This window comes from Doryrhamphus excisus, linkage group LG2, assembly GCF_037039965.1.
Source record: "Doryrhamphus excisus strain RoL-2023G ecotype Guam linkage group LG2, RoL_Dexc_Guam_v1.1, whole genome shotgun sequence".
Lineage (NCBI taxonomy): Eukaryota > Metazoa > Chordata > Actinopteri > Syngnathiformes > Syngnathidae > Doryrhamphus > Doryrhamphus excisus.
In genome coordinates this window covers 2,907,863-2,932,956 of record NC_136358.1, presented here as the reverse complement: position 1 = coordinate 2,932,956, position 25,094 = coordinate 2,907,863, and the positions used below count along the sequence as shown (strand labels likewise).

The following is a 25,094-nucleotide window of genomic DNA, read 5'->3' as shown; positions in this document are numbered from 1 at the left end:
TGTAGCTGTTATTTTAATCGGAGTTGAACAGCTGCCGCAAGTGTTAATGTCCAAGCAAAATCTGTTCTAATTCCATATTTGATCAAAGATAGGGAAAAAAAAATGACTCAATCGGTGCGTATGACTAAAAACATGTGATAATAGCATCATTTAGCTACATCCTGGTTTGGTCACTCGAAACATCATGGGAGCTGTATTTGTTTTAGTGTAAAGACATATGTAAGTGTGACATCATTATTCTTCCTAGAAGGACAACAAAATATTGCGGTACTCGCTTCATCCTGAAGGAGTGTAGCTGGCTGGTGCTTGTCGGTGCTGTCCTTCCATGCAAAGGAAAAGCCTGTGTGTTTTTTTGTTTTTTTTTTTTGGGGGGGGGGGGGGGGGGTTGACAGCAGCAAGTCAAATGCATTAAACTTAATTTCTTGCCATGCTAAATTAATAGATTAATTTCAATGCCAAGATATAAAGAAAATAGTTCAAAAAAAATAAATGAATGACATGAGCATGAATGACATTTACCAAAAAATGGTCATATTCTTCTAGTCATCCTCATAATAATCAATCTGTATTAACATTAAAAAAACTCCAAAGCAGTCAGTGCCTCACCGGCCGTTACCCTCACTTCACGTCAATGATATGGATGTATACTTTAAAGTAAAAAAAATGCAAAATATAAAATGATGTAAAATCTATTTCCAGTCACCAATAAAATATGTCATACACTTCACTTTTAGGGCTTAAATCTGCATAGTGTCGCGAGTGAGCAATGGCAATTAAAGAGAGAAGGAGAGAGATCTGGAGCTGAATCTAATCTAAAATGTACAATCGGTCACTTTCTTTGCAAATAACCGAAAACATTTATGAACTGCAACACAGCTAACATCTGGCTTTAACAACAGTTCAGCTTAACAGGGCCATTTTAAAAAAAATGTCTACTTCAGGATCCGAAACGCCAAAGCTTGTGTGCTGCATTTATTTGCCAGTAGCCAATATAATTACAAATTTACGTTTGAAAAGGGTGCAGTCCCATCTGTAAAATAGCCGTTACAGTCAAAGCTGAAATGAACAAGGAAAGGGAAAGAAAGGACCCCCTCTCCTCCTCCTCTTTAGAGTTCTACCTCGCTGAGCACTGCAATTTCAAGGGCAGCCTAAGACAAGGGCGGCTGCTGCTGTTTTAACACATGCTAGCGTACTGTATATTCAACAATGGCTGCCGCACACTAAATGAGATGGAAGAGAGAAATGCTGAAGTCACCTTCTATAAAAAAAGAAAAGTGCTGAGGCCTGATGCTTGCTGTGAAAAGACCCCCAATGACAATTTGCACACATTAGCCAGCGGCGTTGCTATCGGGGGTTGGCGTGGGGGGTGGTGGCCGTATGAGTGCCAAGTGTGAAAAGGACATTGGCTCCAAAAGTACCTCCGAGAGCAGATTTCTGGCTGATGACAGAAGGCCATATACACATAAACTCCCAAAGCCATTAGCAGATTATACCCATTGATCGCTCAAGCTAACTATGGAGGTGAAGTCACAATTTCCTTGTACGGTAACACCAGTTGTCACAGAACTCTGAGTACTACCCTTACCTGGATGTGAACCGGGTCTAAAAAGTTCATCTGTTCCAAGTAGGCTTGATACTTTTGACTCCTTTTGCTACTTTGGGTAGCGATAGATCACTACAGTCAACAGTCCCACTTCTGACACCTTTGAGGAGTAGTGCTCTTAGGTCCAGACCAGTCCTGACCTGCAAGTTCTTCAAATACTTAGTTCCAAGAGTTCTATCCATTTGAACCGTAAATTTCCCCTTGTGCCCCTCTCACCCCCCTCCAGAGGACCAGCTGCCCCCTGGTTTCCCCACCATAGACATGGGCCCCCAGCTCAAAGTGGTGGAGCGAACCCGTACGGCCACCATGCTCTGTGCTGCGAGTGGCAACCCGGATCCTGATATCTCCTGGTTCAAAGACTTCCTCCCTGTCAATACCACCAACAACAATGGACGTATTAAACAGCTGCGATCAGGTAGGTTTAGAAAAATGTTTTTACTGTGTTGTCTTCTCTTAATTTAATGTACCAGTGGCTTTCATTTTTTTAGGTCATGGCATCAACTATTTCCTGTCTTATCGTATGTTTGTGTGCTACCTGTCCTCCTTTGTCTTCTAGTCTTGGGCGACCAATTTGCTGTTTTTCCTTTTAGACACATTGGTTCTTTGTTTTTGTGGGTTCCATTCTTTTCATTTATTTTTGTTAAGTCAATCCAAAATCAAGAAAGTCCGAGTTTTTTGTTGTCAGTGGTATATGGACCTTTATTGTGGCAGAAAAACAAATTCAACAAGACACAATAATTGTCCATATAACAGTGATTGATGTTTATTTTTTCCATTTTATTTGCCTTTACACTCTCAGAAAAAGTACCTTCAGGGGTACAATAGCTTGTTACTGCAGTGCTACTCTAATATTTAGTAATATATGTGTTCTCTGTTTGGCTTTAGGAAATGTAAAACAGGAGTCCAGCAATTCACTTTGTGGGGTAGATGAGTGAAGAATAGCCAACAAATTAGCCATTTTCTGGATATTTTTGAAGCTCGAGTGGTACAAATTTCTCCTTAGAGTCCAATAATCCACTCTATGGGGTATATTTGTAAAGTTAGACACAGAGAAACAGAAATTGTTGGATTATTGTGGCTGTCGAGGCGCTACCTCCACAGCCTTGCACTGTACAACTTGGGAGCTTATATTTGGTCTTGTAAACAAATATGTTCACTTTGAGGTGTATGAATATAGATAGGACCCCGTGGGACAGCTATTGTGCCACTATTGGAGCTTTCCGGGTACCGTGGCTTGCATTGCACTTTGCTACTTGGGAACATATAGTATCTGTTCCCTGTTTGTTTTTGGTAAATGTAAAACAAGAGTCCAATAATTCATCAAATAGGGAGGCTTGTCGCTTACGCCTTACACTTTGGGAATACAACGCCCTTTTGGCCTTTGAACATATAAAGTTTGGACCCCAAGGGACAGCAATGGTCGGATTATTGTACTTGTTGAGCTACATTTCTACCCTCAAAGGTTTTGCAGCTTGGGAACGTACATGTACATTGTACACTTGGGAACAAAGCACTATGAGACATTAGAGTCCTCTGGTACCCCTATTTCTGACAGTGTATATTACCAAAAACCTAACCAGCATTATTCCCTGCAGCGTTTACTTGTATAATGTTTGTCAACAACTTTTTGTCTGTTTGTCTGGTCTTGTCAACACAACTAACCTTGCACTACTTTTCTTCTTAATGCTTATAAACAAACCAAATTAACAAAGTCTTATGCAAGTTAACCCCTTTCAAGAATACCATCATATATTCTTACCCTTATTATGTCTTTCTTCTCTCTATATTTTTTTTGTTTTTGTGTTTTTACTACAGAATCCTTTGGTAAGTGCTGACTTAGCTCTAAAGCGCACATCACTCCTTCCCACTAATTCTTTCCAACAATTACAATTAAAAGAATGCATGGCATGGATTTTACTAACAGATGAGTTGAGGGTACTATATTAATACTGTAATACTACTACTATTAGAGGCACAGCTCACCTTCACATACACTTATTTTCAACTAATGGTAATAAATGTGGGCATTTAAGGAAGTGTTTAGGGAGGTTTGTTGTCTTCCTTCTTCAGTAGATGGTCCTCCGACGCTGATGATGATGAATCCTGCACAGAACTCTCTTCTTGTTCTGTCCCTTTCCTGTTTCTTTGTTTATTTAATCGGGGGTGTAACGGTACGCCATATTGACGTACTTTAGTACGTACCTCGGTTGGGGTTCATTGTGCGTACAGTAGAGGAACAAAATGCAAAACATACAACTGCTGAATTTTTGTAAAAACTGCAAATTCTCCAAAAGTAATTTTTCAATAAATAAAATTATAAAATTTGACTTAAAATAATGAACTGAATGTAATCTTGGGAAACTTGGCAGATGGCAAAAAAGAAAATGACAATAACCTTGCAACCAGAGGAATTCAAATTCAATATGCATTGTATTATTTTATTGAAACTTTTTTTAATGAATTAAAAAATATATATAAATCAGAATATGTGGTCAATTGAGAAAGCACGGGAATGCAAAATATCCTGAGATATTTACCTTTACATGTTTGCCAGTGATGGCAAAAAAGGGAAATATGAGGAAGTGACTTCTGAAATATATATTTTAAAAATAATTGAATAAGTTTTAGAAATAAATTTAAATATATTTAAAGAAACATATCATCATTAGACTTTTTAAGTATATATTTATTTTTTTGTGATTGCAAATATATACTGACTAAATACATATTTAATGTATGTTTTTATGAACTTCAGCAAATCTCTTAACTTAACCTTTTTTTTCCCAATTACCAGTGATGGCAAAAAATACAAATCCTACAGGAGAATTTTACCACAGTTATACTTCCTGTCGTTCACCAAATGTGTTCTGAAATGTTCCGCACCATAAAATATGATTACAAATACACGTACCGTTACACCCTTGCTATTTACTGTTTACATTTCTTCCAAAAGCATCCCCCCTCCCCCAAAAACTTACTAATCCTTCTTCTTTCTAATCTTATTTGCATTCATATTATCCACCCAGGTGGTACGCCAATACGAGGTAAGAGCGCTGAAGTGATGCTCAAGTGAATCGCCGCCATGTTTGTTATCCTCCTCCTCTTCCTCTCCATCACATTCCTTCTTTGATTTCAAATACCATCTATTTGATTCTATATTTCTATTAGAGCCTCTTGTGATATGCTTACCCTGGCTCGAAAAGATAAAGAAAAAAGCATATCCAATGACAATTATTATTATTATTATTTTTGTTGTTTTTGTTGTTTTTTGCCATATAGCAAATCATGTGTCCCTCTTTTTTGTCCAACTAAAACAACCAAGCATATTTTTCCCCTCCCTTAAGCTGTTTTTGTTCAGCAAAAAAATAAAATAAATTCATTTAAAAAAATGGAGTGATGCAGAAGCTGAACTATTTTTTTTTTCCATTCTTCTACTTTGCTTTCCTCTCCTATACCTCTCTCTACAAAAAAGCCCAAACGACCACTTTTTTGATAAAGTTTCTTCCGGTGCTTTTTTTCCACCTCTTTCTCACCTATTTTTCTCACTTTTCTTGACTTTTTTTTTGGTAATTTTTGGATTTTTTCAGGGTTTGGGAAAACAGTAGAGTCGGAGAGACGGAAGGAAGGAGCACATATTTTTTGCAGTTGTTTTTGTCTGGTCATGTGACACCACACTGCTAATCCCATGGTGGATTTTTAATAACAAAGGGTGTCTTTTTGCCCCAGCACATTTTGAATTTTGTCTTCTCTAATACACTTGTATTTTATTTTTCAGCTAAGGGTTTGTTTGTTGGCGAGGTTGTAAGTTGTTCTGACATCCATTTCTTGCATGTCAACAAAAAAGCAAACTTTTATTCCAGAGGGTTATGTGTTGAATTTGTTTCGAAAGGGCAATGGATCTTTTTCTTCCCTCACATTTTTTTGCATAATGCTGCCTTTTTCTCAATGTGACTCAATTTGTGATTGAATATGCTGGAAAAAAAAAAAGTCATTCCTTTCCCGTTATGCTGCTTTTCTTCTACTGTAAACCTCTTTTGTTTGATCCATGTTTTCCCTTAAAGCAGTACCACTCATCCCCATATTGACCAGTTATATGTTGTACACTATATTAACAGGGCTAAATCTTTTTTTATTCTTTTATTTGTCTATTTTGTCGCATTGGAATTACGATGAGTGACCTAGTTTTTCCCTTCAAAATATATTTTGAGTATGGCAAAAGGGTAGTTGTGATTTCTATTTTTATATACAGTGGTTTGAAATGGTCTCTGCCCCCTTCCTGATTTCTTATTTTTTACATATTTAAATATTAGTCAATGAAAACACAAAATGTAGTTAATAATTAAACTTTTGTTATTATTAAGGGAGAAAAAAAATCCAAACCTACATGGCCTTGTGTGAACAAATAATTGTCCTTCCTGTTAAAACATAATTTAACTGGGATTAATTGAGACATATCAAACTGGAAAAGGTTTTAATGCCATAATCCACAAATGGCGAAAACATGGAACAGTGGTGAACGGTCAAATCACCCCAAGAGCAGCAAAGACTCATCCAAACCCCACAACAACATCCAAAGAACTGCAGACCTCACTTGTGTCAGTCAAGGTCAGTGTTCATGACTCCACATAAGATAGACACTGGGCAAAAATGTCCTGCATGGCTTGTCTCTTTTTTTTTTTTTTTGATGATCCCCAAGACCCCAAGATGTGTGTGTCCCATTACATATGGCGTAAAAAAAAGTAATGCAGCATTTCAGAAAAATAACATCATACCAACGGTAAAATATGGTGGTGGTAGTGTGATGGTCTGGGGCTGTTTTGCTGCTTCAGAATTTGGATTTTCTGTGATAAATGGAACCATAAATTTTACTGTCTACCAAGAAATCCCGGAGGAGCATGTACCATCATCTGTTTGTGACCTCAAGCTGAAACAAACTTGGGTTTTGCAGCAGGACAATGATCCAAAATACACCAGAAGGTCCACCTCTGAATGGCTGAAGAAAAATAGAATGAAGACTTTGGAGGGGCCAACTTAAAGTCCTGACCTGCATCCCATTGAGATGCTGTGGCATGTGGCTTCATGTTGGAAGGTGGTTGAATTATAACAAATCTACTAAGATGAATGGGCCAAAATTCCTCCACAGCGGTTTAAGACACTTGATTGCCGAGGATGGTCCAACCAGTTATTAGGTTTAGGGGGCAATCACTTTTACACATAGGGTCATGTAGGTTTTGATTTTTATTCTCCCTTAATACTAAAAAGTTTCACTTCAACTGCTTTTTGTGTAATTGACTAATATTAAAATGTGTTTGAGCTGAAGCATCGGGAAGGGGCAAACACTTCTTCACACCACTGTGTAAAATAGAAACAGTAGAGAAACAGGAACCTTCAAAGTCTATTTGGAATTGAACCACAATATTCAAGAGAAAGAAACATTGTGAAACAAAGGGAAAGGAAAACAATACAACAAAAGTTGTGAAAGTTTTATTTTGAAAAATACTAGTTTTGACTTTCTCAATAAAGTATGGTTTTGAATCATAAATATCAATATAAATGTCAATTTAATTTATCATTTAAAAGGATACACATAATAAATAGGCATGAATGAGTACACCACTATCTGCATATGTATCAGTTCAATCTAAATTATCCATACTAATATGTATTTGAAAATACAATAGTTATTATAATAAAATATAATAATGTTTTTCATTTATGGAATGTTGATTTGACTGCATGTCGGGGTTAAAAAGTAAATAATAGACAAACGGGAGCCTCCAAACCGGACCTAAACCCTATTGCGCATCTGTAGTGATCCTAAAACAGAAGCTGGAGGAGCACAAGGTTTCTAACATCCACCGGCTATGTGACGCCATCATGTCGGAGGAAAAGGGGATTCCGGAGGCAGCCTGTGAAGACAGTGATGGAAAAAGTCATCCACACCAAATATTGGGCCCAATCTGGGCATTTTCATGCTGGGGTGTACTGACGTTTTGCCAACAGTAGTGACATTAATGGCTGAAATAGAAAAAGTAAAGACAAGGAAACATCCAAAGTTGATTTGGAATTCCACCAAAATGTCTCACAATAAAGAATTAACAATTAGTAAGTAATTTGACAAAGTCATTTCACAAAACATGTAATGAGACATCATCAAAACCCATTTCCAAAACCGATTAGGAAGTTATCCATAATATTTGACAATTATTTCATCTCAAAGACTCATTCAAATTCACACTGTATTCTCATGAAACTTGAGCAAATGTTATGCAGCTCTAACTCTGTATTTGAACTTTCTAAGGATATTTTGCGTATTATGTCTATGACAACCAAAAAAAGAGCCAAAAAAAATGACACATGGCCTACAAACAAGGACACACATTTGCACAAAATATCATACATGTTAACAAAAAAAACAACAACACTACATATAATCTCACAGAATTGTCTCCTATAGTTTTTTGCCGTCCATTTCGTCTTAGCTTTCTGAATGACTTTGGAGATTCCTGCTCTCTGCAGTCTCCATTGTGCCACAGCCAGTGGATCAAACAAATGATATAGCTCTTAAAGGAACAGTAAGCCATTATTATTTCGTACTACAGCTAAAATTGGACGTCTTTTTGACACATTTATGTTTTTACATTGTTTAAGTCTTCTCCGCTGCCCTCGTTTGTTATTCCCAACCAGGTGCCCTCCAGATTGAGCAGAGCGAAGAGTCTGATCAGGGAAAGTACGAATGTGTGGCGACCAACAATGATGGAACGCGCTACTCGGCACCGGCCAACCTTTATGTCCGAGGTATGCTATATATTTTTTTTTTTTTTATTGAGAGAGCAATTGATTTTCAATAAAGCCTACAGGTGCCACATAAAGTAAGTATACAGTCTTGTTTTGTTTTGTTTTTTAACCTGCACTAATGTGAACCTATCGGCTCTGCTTTGACTTCTCCAATCCTCACTTTTACCCTTGTTTTATGCAATCCTCTCTCTTTCCCCTTATTGGTCAATATTGGAAGGACACATGTGTTATAGTTTTTTTAATGATATCACGTTTTTAATACCTTTTGCTTTAATATTGCTTAAGGTTACGTATATGCTTACTAAACAAGTATATACTGTATCAAGGGTGGGCAACTTGTGGCCCATGGATTGTATAAGGCACACTAAAGCATGTTTTTTTTTGGTCTGACATGGAATTCACGAACACGGAAAAAATTTTGATTGCACCAATCTTACCTTCTGAAGAATTAATGCAGTACCAATTTTCCTTATTCCTTATTTTCTTTTGGGCTACGTGAAGTAAAAGTGGTACACAATATACTATTAAATATACTACATATACTAGATTTTTTTTTAATTATCATAATTATATATTTTTAATAATAAGCAATATATCATGTATAGCCACTGATTCAAAATGACTATCACAAGGCTTGTCTCAGTACTTCCCCCTGTATAGTGTATCTGTATGTGTAGTAGTCTTCTCTGGTTGTTTTCGGTCAGAATGAAACTAACACAGAAAAGGTCATTTTAGTGTTATTTATTGAGTTTTATTTAAGCAGGGTACACTCCTTCGAATTGTTTAACCTGGATGCCTTTTTACTCTCCCCTGTTTTTTCTCCTTATTTTTCTTTATTTTTTGTGTCAAAAAAAAATCCCCTCAGAGCTGCGAGAAGGTTGGTGTGTTTTTCCTCTTTCTCCAATAATGACAAGAAATGTGCTGAAATTGTGTTTAAAATGTCATATTATTACTTATTACAGTTTTCATCCATGTGTTGATGAATGCTCATTATTGCTTCAGGTGCATGCCCATTTAGAGGCCACGGGATCCATATTTGCATGTTCACAGTGTTCCCGCTTGGCCTCTATGGACAGTTGAAGTTATAAAAGCATATAATAATACAAAATATGCTCATGTTATTTGATGTAATTGCCACTATAGACTAAAAGAATGGCTTAGGAGCGAGGAGAATGTTAAGTGACTGGGGACAGGATGTCCAGTTGGATAATAATTAAATGTTTAATAATGTAAGCCATGTCCCCCGGATTCACCACTCTTACAGCAAGTGTTGTTAATGGCCAATAAAAAGACTTTTACAAAAACTAATATTATTTTCACGAAAGACTGCAGCTTTTTTTTACCTTCACCAAGGCTGATATATATCGGTGTTTCTTTGCTTAGTATGCAACTTCCTGTTTCCAGGTTTTTATATGTTTTTTGGTGAAGGGTCTAAATAATTCTAATCAAAATATGTAACAAAAATAATTTAATAATATATTTAATTAACTCATTCAATCCCAAAGACTTGGCAGCTGGGTTAGGCTCCAGCATACCCGTGACCCGAGTGAGGCTAAGCAGCATAGAAAATGCATAAATGTAGTTATGTTTTTTTAAAGGCTATTTACCTATATTATTTTGTGATTGTACATCACTGTTGTAAAAAGTTGTCGATGCTGCACAACAACAGTGATGTGGTATGTTGTGCATGTTGTGTTTACATCCATTTACCAGTAAATGTGTTTAATTTCATTGTTGTTTGTCATCAATATTGCATTGTTTTCCAATTTTAGTTTTTTCTTACAAATTATCTTCATTTCCTCCCAGTGCGCCGTGTCCCACCGCGCTTCTCCATCCCGCCCACGGACAACGAGATCATGCCAGGCGGCAGCGTCAACATCACGTGTGTGGCGGTGGGCTCACCCATGCCGTACGTGAAGTGGATGCTCGGCGCTGAGGACCTAACGCCGGAGGACGACATGCCCATCGGACGCAACGTGTTGGAGTTGACAGACGTGCGACAGTCGGCCAACTACACGTGCGTGGCTATGTCCACGCTAGGCGTCATAGAAGCAGTGGCACAGATTACAGTCAAAGGTATGCACAGCTAATGACCGTTTTATTAGATACAACTGAACATACATACATATATTGTATTTTGTTAGCCACTTACACACAGGACCGCCCTCCAAATTGGGAGACTTTTATTAACAATTCATAATGCCTCTTTTGATGCAATACCGATACATGGGAAACAATAAATTATTGACCAAAATAAAAAACTGCAGAATAAAAAACAACTGTCCAGGGCTGGGCTCTAACCCACACCCTTTGCCTTAAAAGGCAGCAACTGTACCATTACACCGCCAGGGACTGACAGATGAGCGGGTGAATTCTGTCATTTTACTCTCTTATCCTGCTGCGTGCTGTCAACCATGGTGTTAACCTCACTGTCAGATTACTCGCCTATTTTTATATCTTCTCCTTCCTCGGGCTGACTCGGTGCTCTATGCCTCACGGCAGTGATGCATATTTGCCATATGTAAAATGGGGTCCCCCATGGATCACGGGGCCCTTCGAACAACATATGGTTCTGCATGTTGGGAGGGGTGCACCATTTACATATACTCATCTCCTGCATATGTCTGTTACTTTTCACATCAATGATTTATCAATTGATACATTTCGAAAAATGTTTAATGTTACGTTTTATGTATTGAGAAATTTTAACAACTTACATTATTGGACAATGGAACTCATAGTTATATGGACAATACAGTACCTCTCATAGAAGTCGAGGGGCTACAAGAAAGCCCAAAAAAGTGTCTGAAACTGTGTAAACTTAGCGTGGCTTCACGTGTGGGTGCAAAGTGGAACAACAATGAGCCACCTCCTTTACACAAGCTACATCAATGCAAATGATATCTAGATGATCACAACTGAAGGGGTTGAACTACCTGAAGGCAACATAACAGATGTGCAGGACAGTTACAAATACCTGGGTATCTCGCAGACATATGGTAACCATTAGGAGGCAGCTCAGAGGTCAGGCACAGTCAAATACCTGAAGAGGGCGAGGCAGATCCTGAAGAGTCAGCCAAATGGCAAAAAATAAGATCCAGTCCATTAACACCTGTGCCCCACCCAGGACCTGATACTGCACTGATAGAATACCCTGCCCACTGGAAGGGATGCAAAGAAAGCAAAGTGAGAAAAGGGGGGCCGAGGACCAGTGAGTGTCATGATGAAACATGTCTCCAAGAAGATGACCCCAAGGCTACTATGCTACTATGTGAATGCCTCAGGCAATAGAATCCCGCTTAGGGGGAGGAGCCAGATGGGCACTGTCATGGAAAGACAAACCCCTGCATGGCATGCAACACCAACAACTGGAAGAAGTGGCTGACATTGGGAAAACATACCAGCGGCTGGAAAAGGCTGGACTGAAAGACTGCATGGAGACACTAATCATGGCAGCACAAGAACATGCCCTAGACACAAGATTAATAGAGGCGGGGGTCTACCACATCAGACAGGACCTCAAGTACAGGCTGTGCAAAGAAGCCACAGAGACAGTGTAGCACATTACAGCAAGGTGCAAGATGCTGGCAGGGAAGACTATGGACTTGGACCTGGACTTGGAGGTCCCAGAGTCAAGATACAGGCAGACACCAACAAAGGTGGTGTCAACCTGCATGTAGGGTGTACATAGGGTGTCAACCAGCCTGACATAATGGTGAATGGACACATTCAAATGGTCTGGTACTGTTAGAGAAACTAGTGTTAGGTCTTTTAGCTTAAATTTTCAGTTAATTTAGAGCTGTTAACACATGCAAATATATATAATCATGTGTTATGTATTTTTCTTCCAATGAAATACTGTAAAATGGGAATTTTTCAGACAGTTGCAAATGGTGATTAATCATGATTAATTTTATTTAATTTGAATTTAATTATTTGACAGCTCAAGACTGTGCGTGTGTGTGTGTGTGTGTGTATCGTGACTAATTCATTTCATTAATCACATTACAATTTTTAGCATAATTATAACCTCTTTGTTGTCACGGCAGATGGATGCATAGTGTTGCATCCCCAACAGCAGTGCAATTCCAACACAATATATGTATCTCCAGTCGCGCTGTTAATACATATACAATAAATACTTTACTTATTTTCCCCCATAATGTGCAAATAAATTCTTAAAAATATTTTATGTATGTATTTGAAGTATGCCGATGATGAGAATTGGAGACCACTCTCATATTTTAAGTATATGTAATTGTGATTTATTATCTTTTTTTTTGCTCATAAAATATAGTAAAAATTGACATGTAAAAGTAATAATATTCTGGAAATTAAAAAAAATAACAAAATAGAACAATGGCAACTGTTTTGCAGCTAATTGCTCAGGTTTAATGTATAGTATATAGGATAACTATGATGTTAAAAAAGAAAAGTGGGGCACAATAGTAATGACAGTAAAAAGACAGCATTTTTGGTGATGTGGGTGTCACTAACGTTACAGTATGTCCCGTAAATCAAGCTTCCACAGTTGTCTCCCAGCTTGTGAGTCATCACTCCAATCAGACATGAACCATGACGGGTCACCTACGGAGAGGTGTTTTTAACACTTTTAGACGAGACCCAACATGAGCCTCCTTGCCGTGTCAAGACACCGGAAAATACCGTTAGGGACTTATCTCTGTGTCCTCCGCCGGCACGCCACTTATCTGAACTCAATCATATCTATGCTGCCTCGCAAGGGGATAGGCCTCGCTTATTCTTTTTTTGGCAAACATAACAGAGATATTAGTCACAATATAACAACCTGACAGCGCCGACCCCCTGTAGCATACTTCACGCGGCATATAAAGACAATCTATTGCCTTTTACGCCACGGTGTGAGGAATTAAAGCCATAAATCCTGCTGCTAAATTATTAAAGTCATAAACACAACCTGAGATTAGCAAAGAACATGTCTTTAAACATTAAATAAGCATGTAGAGGACAATAATCTCTGGCCGCCATTTTTATTACAATATATATGTTCAAGAAACTCTGATATACTTTAGAGTAGTCAGTGTACAGCTTGTATGGCTTTACTATCCGCGTAAACTTAGTGAAGTAAAAGCGATGGTCTGGCAACACAAATGAATTGCAAGATAATTGTGTCTTGGCGGTGGTGGCGTCATGTTCTGAGGCTGCACAAGTGCTGACAGCATTTGGGGGAGCTGCGGTTCATCAAGGGCAAGTATGAATTAGCACATGCCCACAGCCATTACTTTGTAAATAACTTCAAGAAAAGTAAGTAGCAAGATAATTGCCTCCACCCAAGCAGGATGTTGGTGTCATCACAGTCTGGGGCTGCACAAATGCTTCCAGCCGTTGAGGAGCTGCGGTTCACTGAAGCAGAATTTCATCATGTCGTGTGGCATTGTGAGACAGAACATGATCCTATCCCCAACATAAGTCCAAACAAACCTCTAAGATAACAACTGCCTTGCTGATGTGTTCTGCAGCTGTGCCATGAGAGCTCCTGGCGCTGGGGCGCTATGGTTTCCACTTGTGTTGCCAGCCATTTAGATACAAATAATGACTGTTGAGTTAATTTCAGAAGAATTGTATACTGACAATTTTAAGATCACGATGGTTTAAGGTTAAAAACATCTTTATAATGTAGGGGCACTGGCAGGACCAACTAGTTGTCCATAAGTCATTGACCATTCGTCATCTTTGACAATATCTGAATTACATGTACGCTACTAAGTTCCCAAAGCATTTTGATGACAACCTTCAGGGGACATCACCAATGTAATTTCTGTGCCCTTTTCCCCAGCGTTACCCAAGACACCCGGCACACCTGTGGTGACTGAGCGTACCGCCACCAGCATCACCCTGACTTGGGATTCCGGTAACCCTGAACCGGTGTCCTACTACATCATCCAACACAAGTCCAAGTACTCGGAGGACTCCTACAAAGAGATTGACGGGGTGGCGACCACCCGCTACAGTGTGGGTGGCCTAAGCCCCTATTCGGACTATGAGTTCCGCGTGGTGGCGGTCAACAACATAGGAAGAGGCCCGCCGAGTGAGGGCATTGAGGCTAAGACGGCAGAGCAGGCACCCAGCACGGCGCCGCGGCGGCTCCGGGGGCAAATGATGAGCGCCACGACGGCTGTCATCAACTGGGAGGAACCGGAGGAAGCTAACGGGCAGATTATGGGATACAGAATCTACTACACTTTGGATTCGTTGCAGCATGTCAACCTCTGGGAGAAGCAGATTGTAAGGGGGGCTAACTTTGTCACCATTCAGGGCCTCATCCCAAATAAAACTTACTACATCAAGGTTTTAGCCTACACCTCAGTGGGAGACGGACCTCTTTCCCCGGATCTTCAAATCATTGCAAAGACAGGAGGTGAGCCTGCTTTAATGACTTGTATAGTCACGGTCTCAAAAACATTTTAGTCACAGTTACAAACATCTCTGGGCTGTCAACAAACGCTAATCTCCAAGAACAAGAAATGCTAATTGTCTTGTTGTTTACTTGCAATAAGCTATCATCTCTTTATTCCTGTTCCAGTTCCTGCCCAACCAACAGACTTCAAGGGAGAAGCGAAGTCGGAAACCAGCGTTCTGCTTTCGTGGGTGGCACCAGTCCAGACGGGACAGGAAAACCAAATTACAGGATACGATCTTTTGTACAAGAAGAGGGATGATAAAGATGAGGTAACATTTGGCGTCTAACCACAACAAAATGTTCGTAAATGTGTGATTGGTGTCTGTTTCTGCTCCTTGCCAAATTACATTAAATTGGTGGATGATCAGTAACACCAGCCTGATCACACACTGCTGTGGGATGGCAACATGTTATCTTGGCCACTCTAGCATTCATACCAGCACCCTGAAGCTGATGCCACAAGTTAGGCTGAGGTCAAGACGCCGTTCTTCCTTCTCCCAAATTGTGGAGGTGGTCTTGGGTAAACAGTCACACCAGCCTGGTGACACATTGTTAGCGAGACACTAGACCAGGGGTGGGCAAACTAACTAAACTATTGTATCTGTAAAATTGTCATGCAATCTGCTATTATTATTTATTATTTTATATTTATATTTAAATATTTTAAAAATAATAAAATATTATAATTACAATAAAATTAAAATAATAATTATTATATTATTATTATGTAAAATATGCAAATATAACAATAATATTATATATAATTAATATAATAATTAGCATTAATATAATAATTATAATAATCATAATAGCTCTAATAATAATTATAATAATCTAATAATAATAATAATTATTATTATTATTATTATGTGCTTGTGTCCCTTTTTTCAGGAGCACTTTGTAAACAACAGACCATGTCAAAAAACGAAATTGATAAAACCATCAAAAGGTTGGCTCAGGCCATGATGCCAGGTTGTATGTTGAGTTTAAATGAAATATTTTGGAAAGATTGGGCGGGCCGTATTCAAACACTTGGCGGGCCGGATGTGGCCCCCGGGCCGTAGTTTGCCCACCCCTGCACTAGACACTAGTCTTGGCCAGTTCGCCACAGAACATCCAAACTGGTCCTAATAGTTAAGTTGCAGTGAAGACCTCCTCCAATTTACTCTAATATTTACTTAGAAATTCTGGCTGTCGTCTCCAGGAGTTAGTCACAACACCATGGTCACACACTGCTGTGTGATGGCAATGTGATTGTATTGGCCCCTCTAACAGCCCACTCAAGCTGAGATCACCCCCAAATTCTGGCGGCAAACTCTGTCACAAAGCATGGGATCAAGACTCAAATTTTTCTTACCACCCAAAATCCAGACGTGGTCTCTGACAGTCAAACTAACCTGGTCACACACTGCTGTGGGATGGCAGCGTGATTAGATGGAGTTTGGTCCCAAACTGCGTCGACACAAAGTCACAAAGTTGAATCTCATCTCAATGCTGTTTCACAAAAGTGTTACATTAAAAAATAGTCTTCCAGAATGCACATTTTTGTGTTCCTTTGCACGTTAATGGATGCAAACTGACAACTTATTTTCTTTCCAGAGGCGCATCAGCTTTGAGCCGACATCCACATACCTCATGAAGGACTTGAAACCCTTCACCACATACACCTTCCGACTGGCGGCACGTAGCAAACACGGCGTGGGTGCTTACACCAGCGAGATTTCTGCAGAAACACCACAAACACGTAGGTCCTCTTCCCTATTATCCCAATATTTTGGGAGTTTTTGGATGCACCCCAAGAATCAAGGATCTTTTGAGGGGGTGATGCATTTGAAAACAGGAATGACTAAATACCATTTTTAATGCTGAGTCAGCAGACAAGATTAAAAGTCTTCACCATGGCTGTCCAAAACTTCAAAGGGCATGCCCTTGTCAGTTGACTTTGCATATCAGACTGAGCTTTCTATGAGGCCACAATGCAAGACCCAAATTCACTGAGGTTTAAATTGGAGCTGAACGCTCAGCTTATTTTGTACCACATAAAGACTTTTTGCATTTATGTCACAACCATTCAAAATCATCTGTATCAGCCTGGTTAGACTCAGCTGTGGGATAGCAACTCAGTGGTATTCAGCACCTAAGCTGATCCCACAAGTGTTTTTAAGTTGGCTGAGGTCTTTTTAACCCCGAAATTCTGAAGTTCTGGTGTCTGCTTTACACACAACTTACAGATGAATTACACTAAAATGACATCAGAGAAAGCTCAGGTTATTTTGTACTACTCTAAAGACCTCACATTTATGTAACAACCATTCAAAATACGCCAATTTGGCTTGCGATTTCTCACATAAATGTGACATACACTGAAAGACAAGGTAGCAAGGTAGGTACAGTATAACAGACGCCATGCATGCTAATGTTTGATGATGAGAATCTACTAAAAATCAGTCATGTCTCCTTGTTGGGAAGTTCTCTCGTCGTACAATCAAAGGCTTTTACCACAAACCAACAGGCTTCGGAAAGGTTGGTGACGAATGCAATGTTGTTTTTCTCTTTTTTTATTTTTTAACAAAACCATTTAACGCATCAACCTTTATGTTTTTGGATTGATGGTAACTGCTTGCCAAATTTAAATTTGGAATATTTCGACCTTTTCTGCTTTCATCTTTCGAAAGGTAATTGAAGAGAAAGTTAGGATGTTTGACGTACAGTATGTTTGTCGTTTTGTCGTAGAGGTAATGTAAGGCACAGCCGTCCTCTTTCCAACCAACACCCCTCCATCCATCATCACTTTGTATCGGTCTTTGTGTTTTTTTTAGTTTATTCCACCTTTCATTTGTCCTCATTTTCTTTTGTTTCCTTTTTTCCCATTTCTACAATCATTATCAAAACTTTACGAAAAAAAAAAACCAAATGGCCTCACCAAACAACTGGTTCACAATTGGACCAACCAGAACCCTCCGGACCACCAACGGATGTCAAGTGCTATAGCCCCACATCCACTAGTATCCTGGTAAGTTGGCAAGCGCCGACGATGGAATCGCAGAATGGCATCATAAGGCGATACAGCATCCAGTACACCGCCAATGAAGGTGGGGAGGATGTCACGGGTACCGGACGTGTCGCAGACAACATCCCCCCGGAAAGCACCCAGTACCTTTTGGAAAACCTGGAGAAATGGACTGAGTACCGCGTGACGGTAACTGCGCATACTGACGCTGGAGCAGGACCGGAAAGTGTGCCACAAGTCGTCCGCACGGAGGAGGATGGTATGTGTCTGCCACCCTGCCCCCCAAAAACTGACTAACTCCTCTCCTTTGGCCTGCTTCTAACACACTTTGGATGCTTTTTCCAACTTTTTCCACCCTTTTTTTTTGGCGCAACACATGGTATGGCCTCCGACTTCCAGTCCCATCTGTCGTTTTGGTAATGGTAATGGAAATTACCAAATTCTGAATTTTTGACACCTTTTTTAGGACAGAGGGAATGCCAACAAAAGTGGAAGTTATTTTTCCCACAGAGGCTGTTTTTGCAACTGTGTGATGTGGTAAAATCATTTTTGTCATTTTTTTTTCTCGCTTCATAGCCAAAATTCTTGCAGTGCTTCAAGCTTTGTTCCACTTGAAGCCACTCTTTTTGGCTCCACTTTTCTCTTTTGGTTTTTCCACTCTCGTTTCCAGATTAGGTCACTTGCCAGACCTATTTTTTTACCCCCCTTTACATTGTTGAAATTCTCGCTACATTTTTGTAGGGTTTTTTTTTCTTACTTTTTTGGCACTATTTTGCGGCTTTGGACAAAACAAAAAAACTTTTGTCCTTTTGACCTTTTGTCCCTTCTATCCCATGATGTCCCCCTTCCAGTTCCTAGTGGGCCACCTCGCAAAGTCGAGGTGGAAGCTGTCAACTCGTCGTCAATTAAAGTCATCTGGCGCTCGCCCATGCCCACCAAGCAGCACGGTCAGATCCGAGGGTACCAGGTGCACTATGTCAGGATGGTTAATGGCGAGCCCACAGGACAGCCTGTCATCAAGGACATCCTGATTGATGATGCCCAGGTACCCACACTCACGCCCACAACATACGGCTCCATACTGTCCAACCTTGATTAATATTTGTTATTGGATTTATTTGCTCTCTTTTTCTCTGCAACATAATCAGTGGGAATATGATGATACAACCGATCATGTAAGTAGTTCAACCAGAACTTGTCCCGTTCCCCCCTGTCGCTGTCCGCATGAGTGGCATGTGTCTTTTTGTGCTCTCCAATACCGATCCCCATGTTCCCCAAGTTAAGTTATTTGTTATTATCGTCTGCAAACAGTGTTCCAATGAATGCCCCTTCTGCGACTTTACAGGAAATGGTCATCTCAGAGTTGCAGGCCGAGACCACGTATTCGGTTACTGTGGCGGCCTACACGACAAAGGGCGACGGCGCACGCAGCAAGCCCAAATTGGTCACGACCACTGGTGCAGGTAACTGATGTTTTTATAGTGTTTTGGATTTTGTTACAATTTCGGATGTTTTTAGTTTTCTTGGTATCCAATCTATTGAGCAGATTTAAGTGTCTATCCATTTCTTGCACATGAGTTGCTCTTTTTGACCATTTCTATTTATGGATGGAAGAATTTGCATGATAAATGTATGTTTTATATTATTAAGGGTGTCTTTAACATGTCCAAAAAATGTTTTATTTTATTTTATTTATTTTAGTCATACTTTTCACAAAAAAAAACAAAACAAAACACTTGTGTCTGCTTTCAAAAACATACATGTCAAACTGTTTTGTCAAGTTACCGCATTTAGCAAAGGCACATAGTGGACAATTTAATCAAAAATACTACAGGAACATAGTTAATGTATTAGTAATGTAATGTAATAGTAATGCATTAATCATCCCTAATCCTCCATCTTTAATGGAGTTGCACAATATTCCTTTGTTCAAATAGTATTGTTTGGTTTCTCCATATAAAGTTAAACAATTCTTTATCAATACCTTTTACTACCTTATTTAGGACCCCCAGCACCAATGCCAGATAATGTAACAATGACAGACCTTTGCTTTTTGACAAAATAATTTGCTCATGAATAGAGAGCTTTGGGGGCCATATGTTACAATTGAACTTGGCCTTGACTCACCAGGGTGGTATCCAAAACAGATGCCCCAGCCACCTCAACTGACTCCTCTTAATGTGAGCCCACATCACACTGGGGCAAACCCAAGGGTCCAGTGGAATGGAGAGTAGGACAGTCGTGTAAGTTGGTATTGCCAGACCTGGCCCCGTTTCTAGTTCCGCTACGGGGTGGAATACCAAGGTGTTGCCAGCTCATCGTCTGTATAGCCTGCCTCGGGTGTCCTGCCTTGGGTTTGATTTGCCATGACCTCTACCAGGGAGGGATTTGAAAAGGATACCAGAGCCAACAAAAGGAGCAAATCTGAGGGTGTGGTGTGATGCAGACTGGGTGGCAGGAGAAATAGTCATGCCAAATATCATTCTTGATATTTTTTTTCTCAATACTTTTGTCTGAACTGCATACTTCAGGACACACACACACATTACCAGTATATTTAGTAATTTAAGTCCTCTGTTTACTACTCTTGTCTTAGTTCCTGACAAACCTCGACTAATGGTCAGTACCACCAACATGGGCACTGCTCTCCTCCAGTGGCATCCCCCAGCAGTCACCCACGGGCTCCTGCAAGGTTACAGACTCCGTTTTGGGCGCAAGGACCTAGAACCCCTGACAGTCATAGAGTTCCCAGAGCGAGATAACCACTACACTACCAGAGAGATCCACAAGGGTGCCTCATACACCTTCCGGCTTTCTGCTCGTAACAAGGTGGGGTTTGGTGAAGAAACGGTCAAGGAAGTGACCACAAACGAGGATGTGCCAAGCGGGTACCCCCAGCGGATCACCGCAGACGGCGCCACCACAACCACTATTCAGGTCAGCTGGCAACCTCTCCTCCTGGCGGAGCGCAACGGCCAAATAGTCAAGTACGCTCTGCAGTATAAGGACATCAACAGCCCGAGAAGTCCCTCAGAACTCTTCATCACCGCCCCAGAATCGACCGTGGCCTTGGATGGCCTTAAGGCAGACACCACTTATGATATTAAAATGTGTGCCTTCACCAACAAGGGTTCTGGTCCCTATAGCCCAAGTGTCCAAATCAGGACACAGCCTTTGGATCAAGGTATGACTAGTCCCCTCATCTTATTAGTATGTCTCCCATGCCGCTAACAGCAGGAGGCATTAAAGTGCAGCTCTAACCTTACTCCAACTCACATGGGAAAAGTACCAATTTTTGTTTTTGTCTTGAGTTAAAAGTCAGCCATTACATTTAAGAGTGGGTGTTAAGGTAAGAGGACAAGTGTTAACAGTCTGGGTTTGGAGGTGTTCTCACGTAAGTACTTGTATGGTGGTACAAAATAAGATTTTTTTAAATCAACCGCTACCCCCTGTCTTTTAGCAGTGTTTGCAAAAAATTTCCACGTGAGAGCTGCCATGAAGACATCTGTGTTGCTGACGTGGGAAATCCCGGACACCTACAACGCTGGTCAGCCTTTCACGGTGAGAGATAATTTGGTTGGACGTGCTGGAACTAGAAATAATTTGCTTTTTCCTAGTTTCTTCTGAATGAACCATTGGACTTTTTAGAGCGTCCATCATGAATCACATGAAATATGGACTGTACGTATATGATGTATTTTACCTCCCCACAGATCCTGTATGACAATGGCCAAAGCGTGGAGGTTGAGGGCAAACTGGCGCAGAAGCTGATCACAGGTCTTCAACCAGAGACGCAGTACTCATTCCTGTTGACCAACCGTGGCAACAGCGCCGGCGGCCTGCAGCACCGTGTGTCCACCATGACGGCGCCGGACATCCTTCGCACCAAACCCTACCTTATTGGCAAAACAAACTCAGACGGCATGGTGACCGTGGAGCTGCCCTCGGTGCAGACGTCGGAGAAAGTGCGGTAAGTTGGGATTTTGACAAAGTTTTGGCACAGCATCTGTCGTAACCGTAGTCACTTTTTGGACTATGATACAGGACTTTAGTATCATGATATTTTACCAGCAATAGTATCATAATACCAAAAAGCAACTGTATGTAGAAAATCTATTAGATCACTGTAATCTACATATTTGATGAGGATGTACCGATATTGAACAATGAGAGATACATTACTTTGTCAAAATCTTGTGTTGTCCCATGAAAAATATAAAAATGGCACCTTGGGTGTTTTAACATCACAGTTGCGCGTAAAGTATTGCCTTTTCATAGGAAACTTTTAGCATCAGAACCGTAACAGACGATTGGTCATTTGATTTGTCATTTTATCCACTTGTGTCTTTTATGTAAATGTTAATGAAGCGGAATATCACCAATTCAAAATATTTGTCTTAATAATATTTGTTTTAAATCACACAGATAGTGGTATAAAATTGTTGGGCCAACTACACTGTTATGCAACATCCCGGAAACAAACGGGCTGAAGAACAGACTTGTATCTCTATATTCCCATTTTATCAATTTTTATTTTGCATAATTGTCATTTTTGCCAACATATTCGACCAATTAATTTTCCTTTTTTTGTATTTTTCCAGGGCATATTACATTGTGGTGGTGCCGCTGAAAAAGCAGCAGCGAACCGGCAAGTTCTTCAAACCCTGGGACAATCCGGACGAGATGAATTTAGAAGAGGTATGAAAAACGTTGAGGGCTTCAAGAGTGCAGTAGGCACCACTGATTGACGCAAATGGCCGCCTGAGAGAAGTGTTCATATGCAAATGCAAGTAGCCCGTTTTAGTGCGCCAGAAAGTCATAGCTTCCATCCCCCAATTTCTCCTCTTATTCTTCTTCCTGTGGTGATTACCTGAAGGGCCCCCATCTCTGTGCTTGCATCATGTAAAATGGGAAAAAATTATTAAATGCCTGAACTGCTGCACACAAAGGGGTGAAAAGTAGTCAGAACATGCACCCCTTTTGTGTTGCATGTGCTGTTGTTTTTTTTTTAAGGTTACCCCATATGGTGGGGTAACAAACAACATAATACAACACAGGTTATACTGCAGACCCGATTTAAGCCTCTTACCAAAAATAAAGTGCATAGTGACCAAAAATGGCTGGTCGACCCATGCCATAAATTACATCATTTTTTCTCTCAGTAGCTTTACTCTTTTCACAGCAGATAAGCGCTAGCTGGCTCTGACTAGCATTAGCTTTATTCTTCGCTTGATTGCGAGCTGTCATTCTGGCAGAACAAAAGGGGACAGTGACTGACTTTCAGACCTTTGCAGAGGTAAGAGGATTGGTGGATAAAATGGGTTTCATATGTGAGGATCGGCCAATGACAGATCCCCCAAAATTAAGGAAATGAGTGTTGTTTCAGAAACATGGCTGTCATCAAGCAAAATGTCTTTACAGAGTCACCTCCACCTCTGAGAATTCTCATCCATCCAGGTCATTGTATTCTCAGGGCATTGAATCGATCACAGTTGGACTGTTCAGGTTGTCTTCGAAGATATTTTGTCTGTCATTTGAATGAGTCTTCATCAATTCATGCTAAAAGACTAGGAAGGACAGCTCTGGTATGAGGAGTTGGTGGTCTTTTGTGGTGGGTTGGGGCATATGCCAGTCAATGTCAGTAGTTTGGATGGAATCCCCCTTTTAGCAGTCCATTGAGATGTAACAATGTTCATGGATAATGCAGAGGCCAAGGTGGATGTGTCGGTCTACTTGTTAGATGCTAAATGATTGACATTTGACGAACGAGTGAACGAACAGCTTTTTAGGTCGTATTGTTGACCATCACAACCCACACCTAATTAATGGACATACTGTGGTATGCTGGCTACTAGTAACCAGGACTTAATAAGTAATTGTTTATCTCTATTACATGTGTCATGTCTTCCTAAGCTTTTTGGAAAAAAAAATAAGGGCGACCACTAATGTAATTTACATTTCCACGCAATAGGCTTACAAGATTTGTACCTCCATGATGGCGCTGTTATAAATTATGACTTGACATTTTTCACTCAGCGCTCAATGTGCTCCGTTCAATACTTGCTGTAACTTACAGTGTTTTGCCGTTTGCCCACCACATTTGGTACACACCTTTTGGTAACTGAAGCACACATTCATAAACTTTCAACAAGACTGGTTGAAAACCATGGGCACTATCAAGAAAAACACATTTGCAGGGCCAACATTTTCATGTTTGCACAATGGGAATATATCATGAAACCAAGAAAGCCGCCTCCTCCATCTGGCATTGGCTTTTACAGCTCATGCCTACAGGCCTCCCTGGTCCGTGTCTGGAGCCTTGACCGATCACACACACCCACCCCCCACCCCGGGAAAAAAAAAAAAAAGTTGTGGCGCTGTCAGAATTTATTTGTTTGTCAATACTGGCACTCACCTTTTCACAACTTTTCCCAAGGGCAACTAGATTTGGCCCTGTTTGACAGCGGGGATGATTGAAGACATTATCGGGCAGCACCAACAGCCCTGCAGCCAAAACAGAGCACACACTCACACACACGCAGGCCGATGTGAGTGACAGGCCGAAGCATTGTGCACACACGCACACATGATGGCGTGAGCACGAGAGCGCAGATGCGAACTCAGATGCTCAACAGCTAGGCGGGCTTCATTTGCATAATGATGATCCGCAACGCTGCAGACTTTATAGAAGATGGAGGATGATGCATTATTGTACTATTGTTATACTAGTATGTTATGTTAGTATTGTTATTTTTATGCCTCTGGCCAATAACAAATAACAATGCATCTATTGATATCGTGTTGTCTTTCTCCCATAGAAAATGTCTCTATTTCTTGGTTAGCGTACACGCTAGTTAGTGTAGGCTGCATATTTTTTGGTCTGTGTTGAAAATGGATGCAAAAATGTTGTATTGGTCTTGTAGTTTTATTAACACACCCGGTAGGTGGATAGATTATCGCCGCTGCTGGGCACTAAGGAGGTTCCAAGTAGAGCTTCTAGTACAGCTTCAAAATGCAAAGAGAAGAATGGGTGTTACTCAAGAAATTGAGGAAGCAATTAAAGTGAAATGGGCTGTTCATCTTTTGCCAAAATGTTGGCAAAATGTTGGCAAAATGTGGCTTCAATTGTTGAGCTGCATACTGTAAGCACGGGCAACACTGATTAAAAATAAATCTTGATGGTCCTGGTGGATTCCCACGATATTGGCTTGACAAGGAGCTCCCACCTGAGATATTTTCCACAT

At 40.3% G+C, this 25,094-nt stretch overlaps 1 protein-coding gene across 42 annotated transcripts in view; it reads left to right on the top strand.

Annotated features, from left to right (window-relative positions):
• The window catches only part of LOC131124820 (receptor-type tyrosine-protein phosphatase delta-like), a 259,050-nt gene that overhangs the window by 211,564 nt on the left and 22,392 nt on the right, over window positions 1-25,094 (top strand). For 8 of the 42 annotated variants that reach the window (XM_058065626.2, XM_058065617.2, XM_058065624.2 and 5 more), the window contains 17 exons: window positions 1,830-2,018; window positions 3,419-3,427; window positions 4,630-4,647; window positions 8,291-8,401; window positions 9,267-9,278; window positions 10,208-10,477; window positions 14,217-14,798; window positions 14,964-15,109; window positions 16,440-16,584; window positions 17,795-18,109; window positions 18,702-18,895; window positions 18,999-19,025; window positions 19,196-19,313; window positions 20,447-21,034; window positions 21,311-21,411; window positions 21,564-21,820; window positions 22,452-22,548. In XM_058065626.2, the coding sequence (XP_057921609.2) occupies window positions 1,830-2,018; window positions 3,419-3,427; window positions 4,630-4,647; window positions 8,291-8,401; window positions 9,267-9,278; window positions 10,208-10,477; window positions 14,217-14,798; window positions 14,964-15,109; window positions 16,440-16,584; window positions 17,795-18,109; window positions 18,702-18,895; window positions 18,999-19,025; window positions 19,196-19,313; window positions 20,447-21,034; window positions 21,311-21,411; window positions 21,564-21,820; window positions 22,452-22,548 (3,179 nt within the window). The remainder of the gene's footprint in view (window positions 1-1,829; window positions 2,019-3,418; window positions 3,428-4,629; window positions 4,648-8,290; window positions 8,402-9,266; window positions 9,279-10,207; window positions 10,478-14,216; window positions 14,799-14,963; window positions 15,110-16,439; window positions 16,585-17,794; window positions 18,110-18,701; window positions 18,896-18,998; window positions 19,026-19,195; window positions 19,314-20,446; window positions 21,035-21,310; window positions 21,412-21,563; window positions 21,821-22,451; window positions 22,549-25,094) is intronic. The other 34 variants (XM_058065641.2, XM_058065636.2, XM_058065638.2 and 31 more) reach the window with 18 other exon arrangements.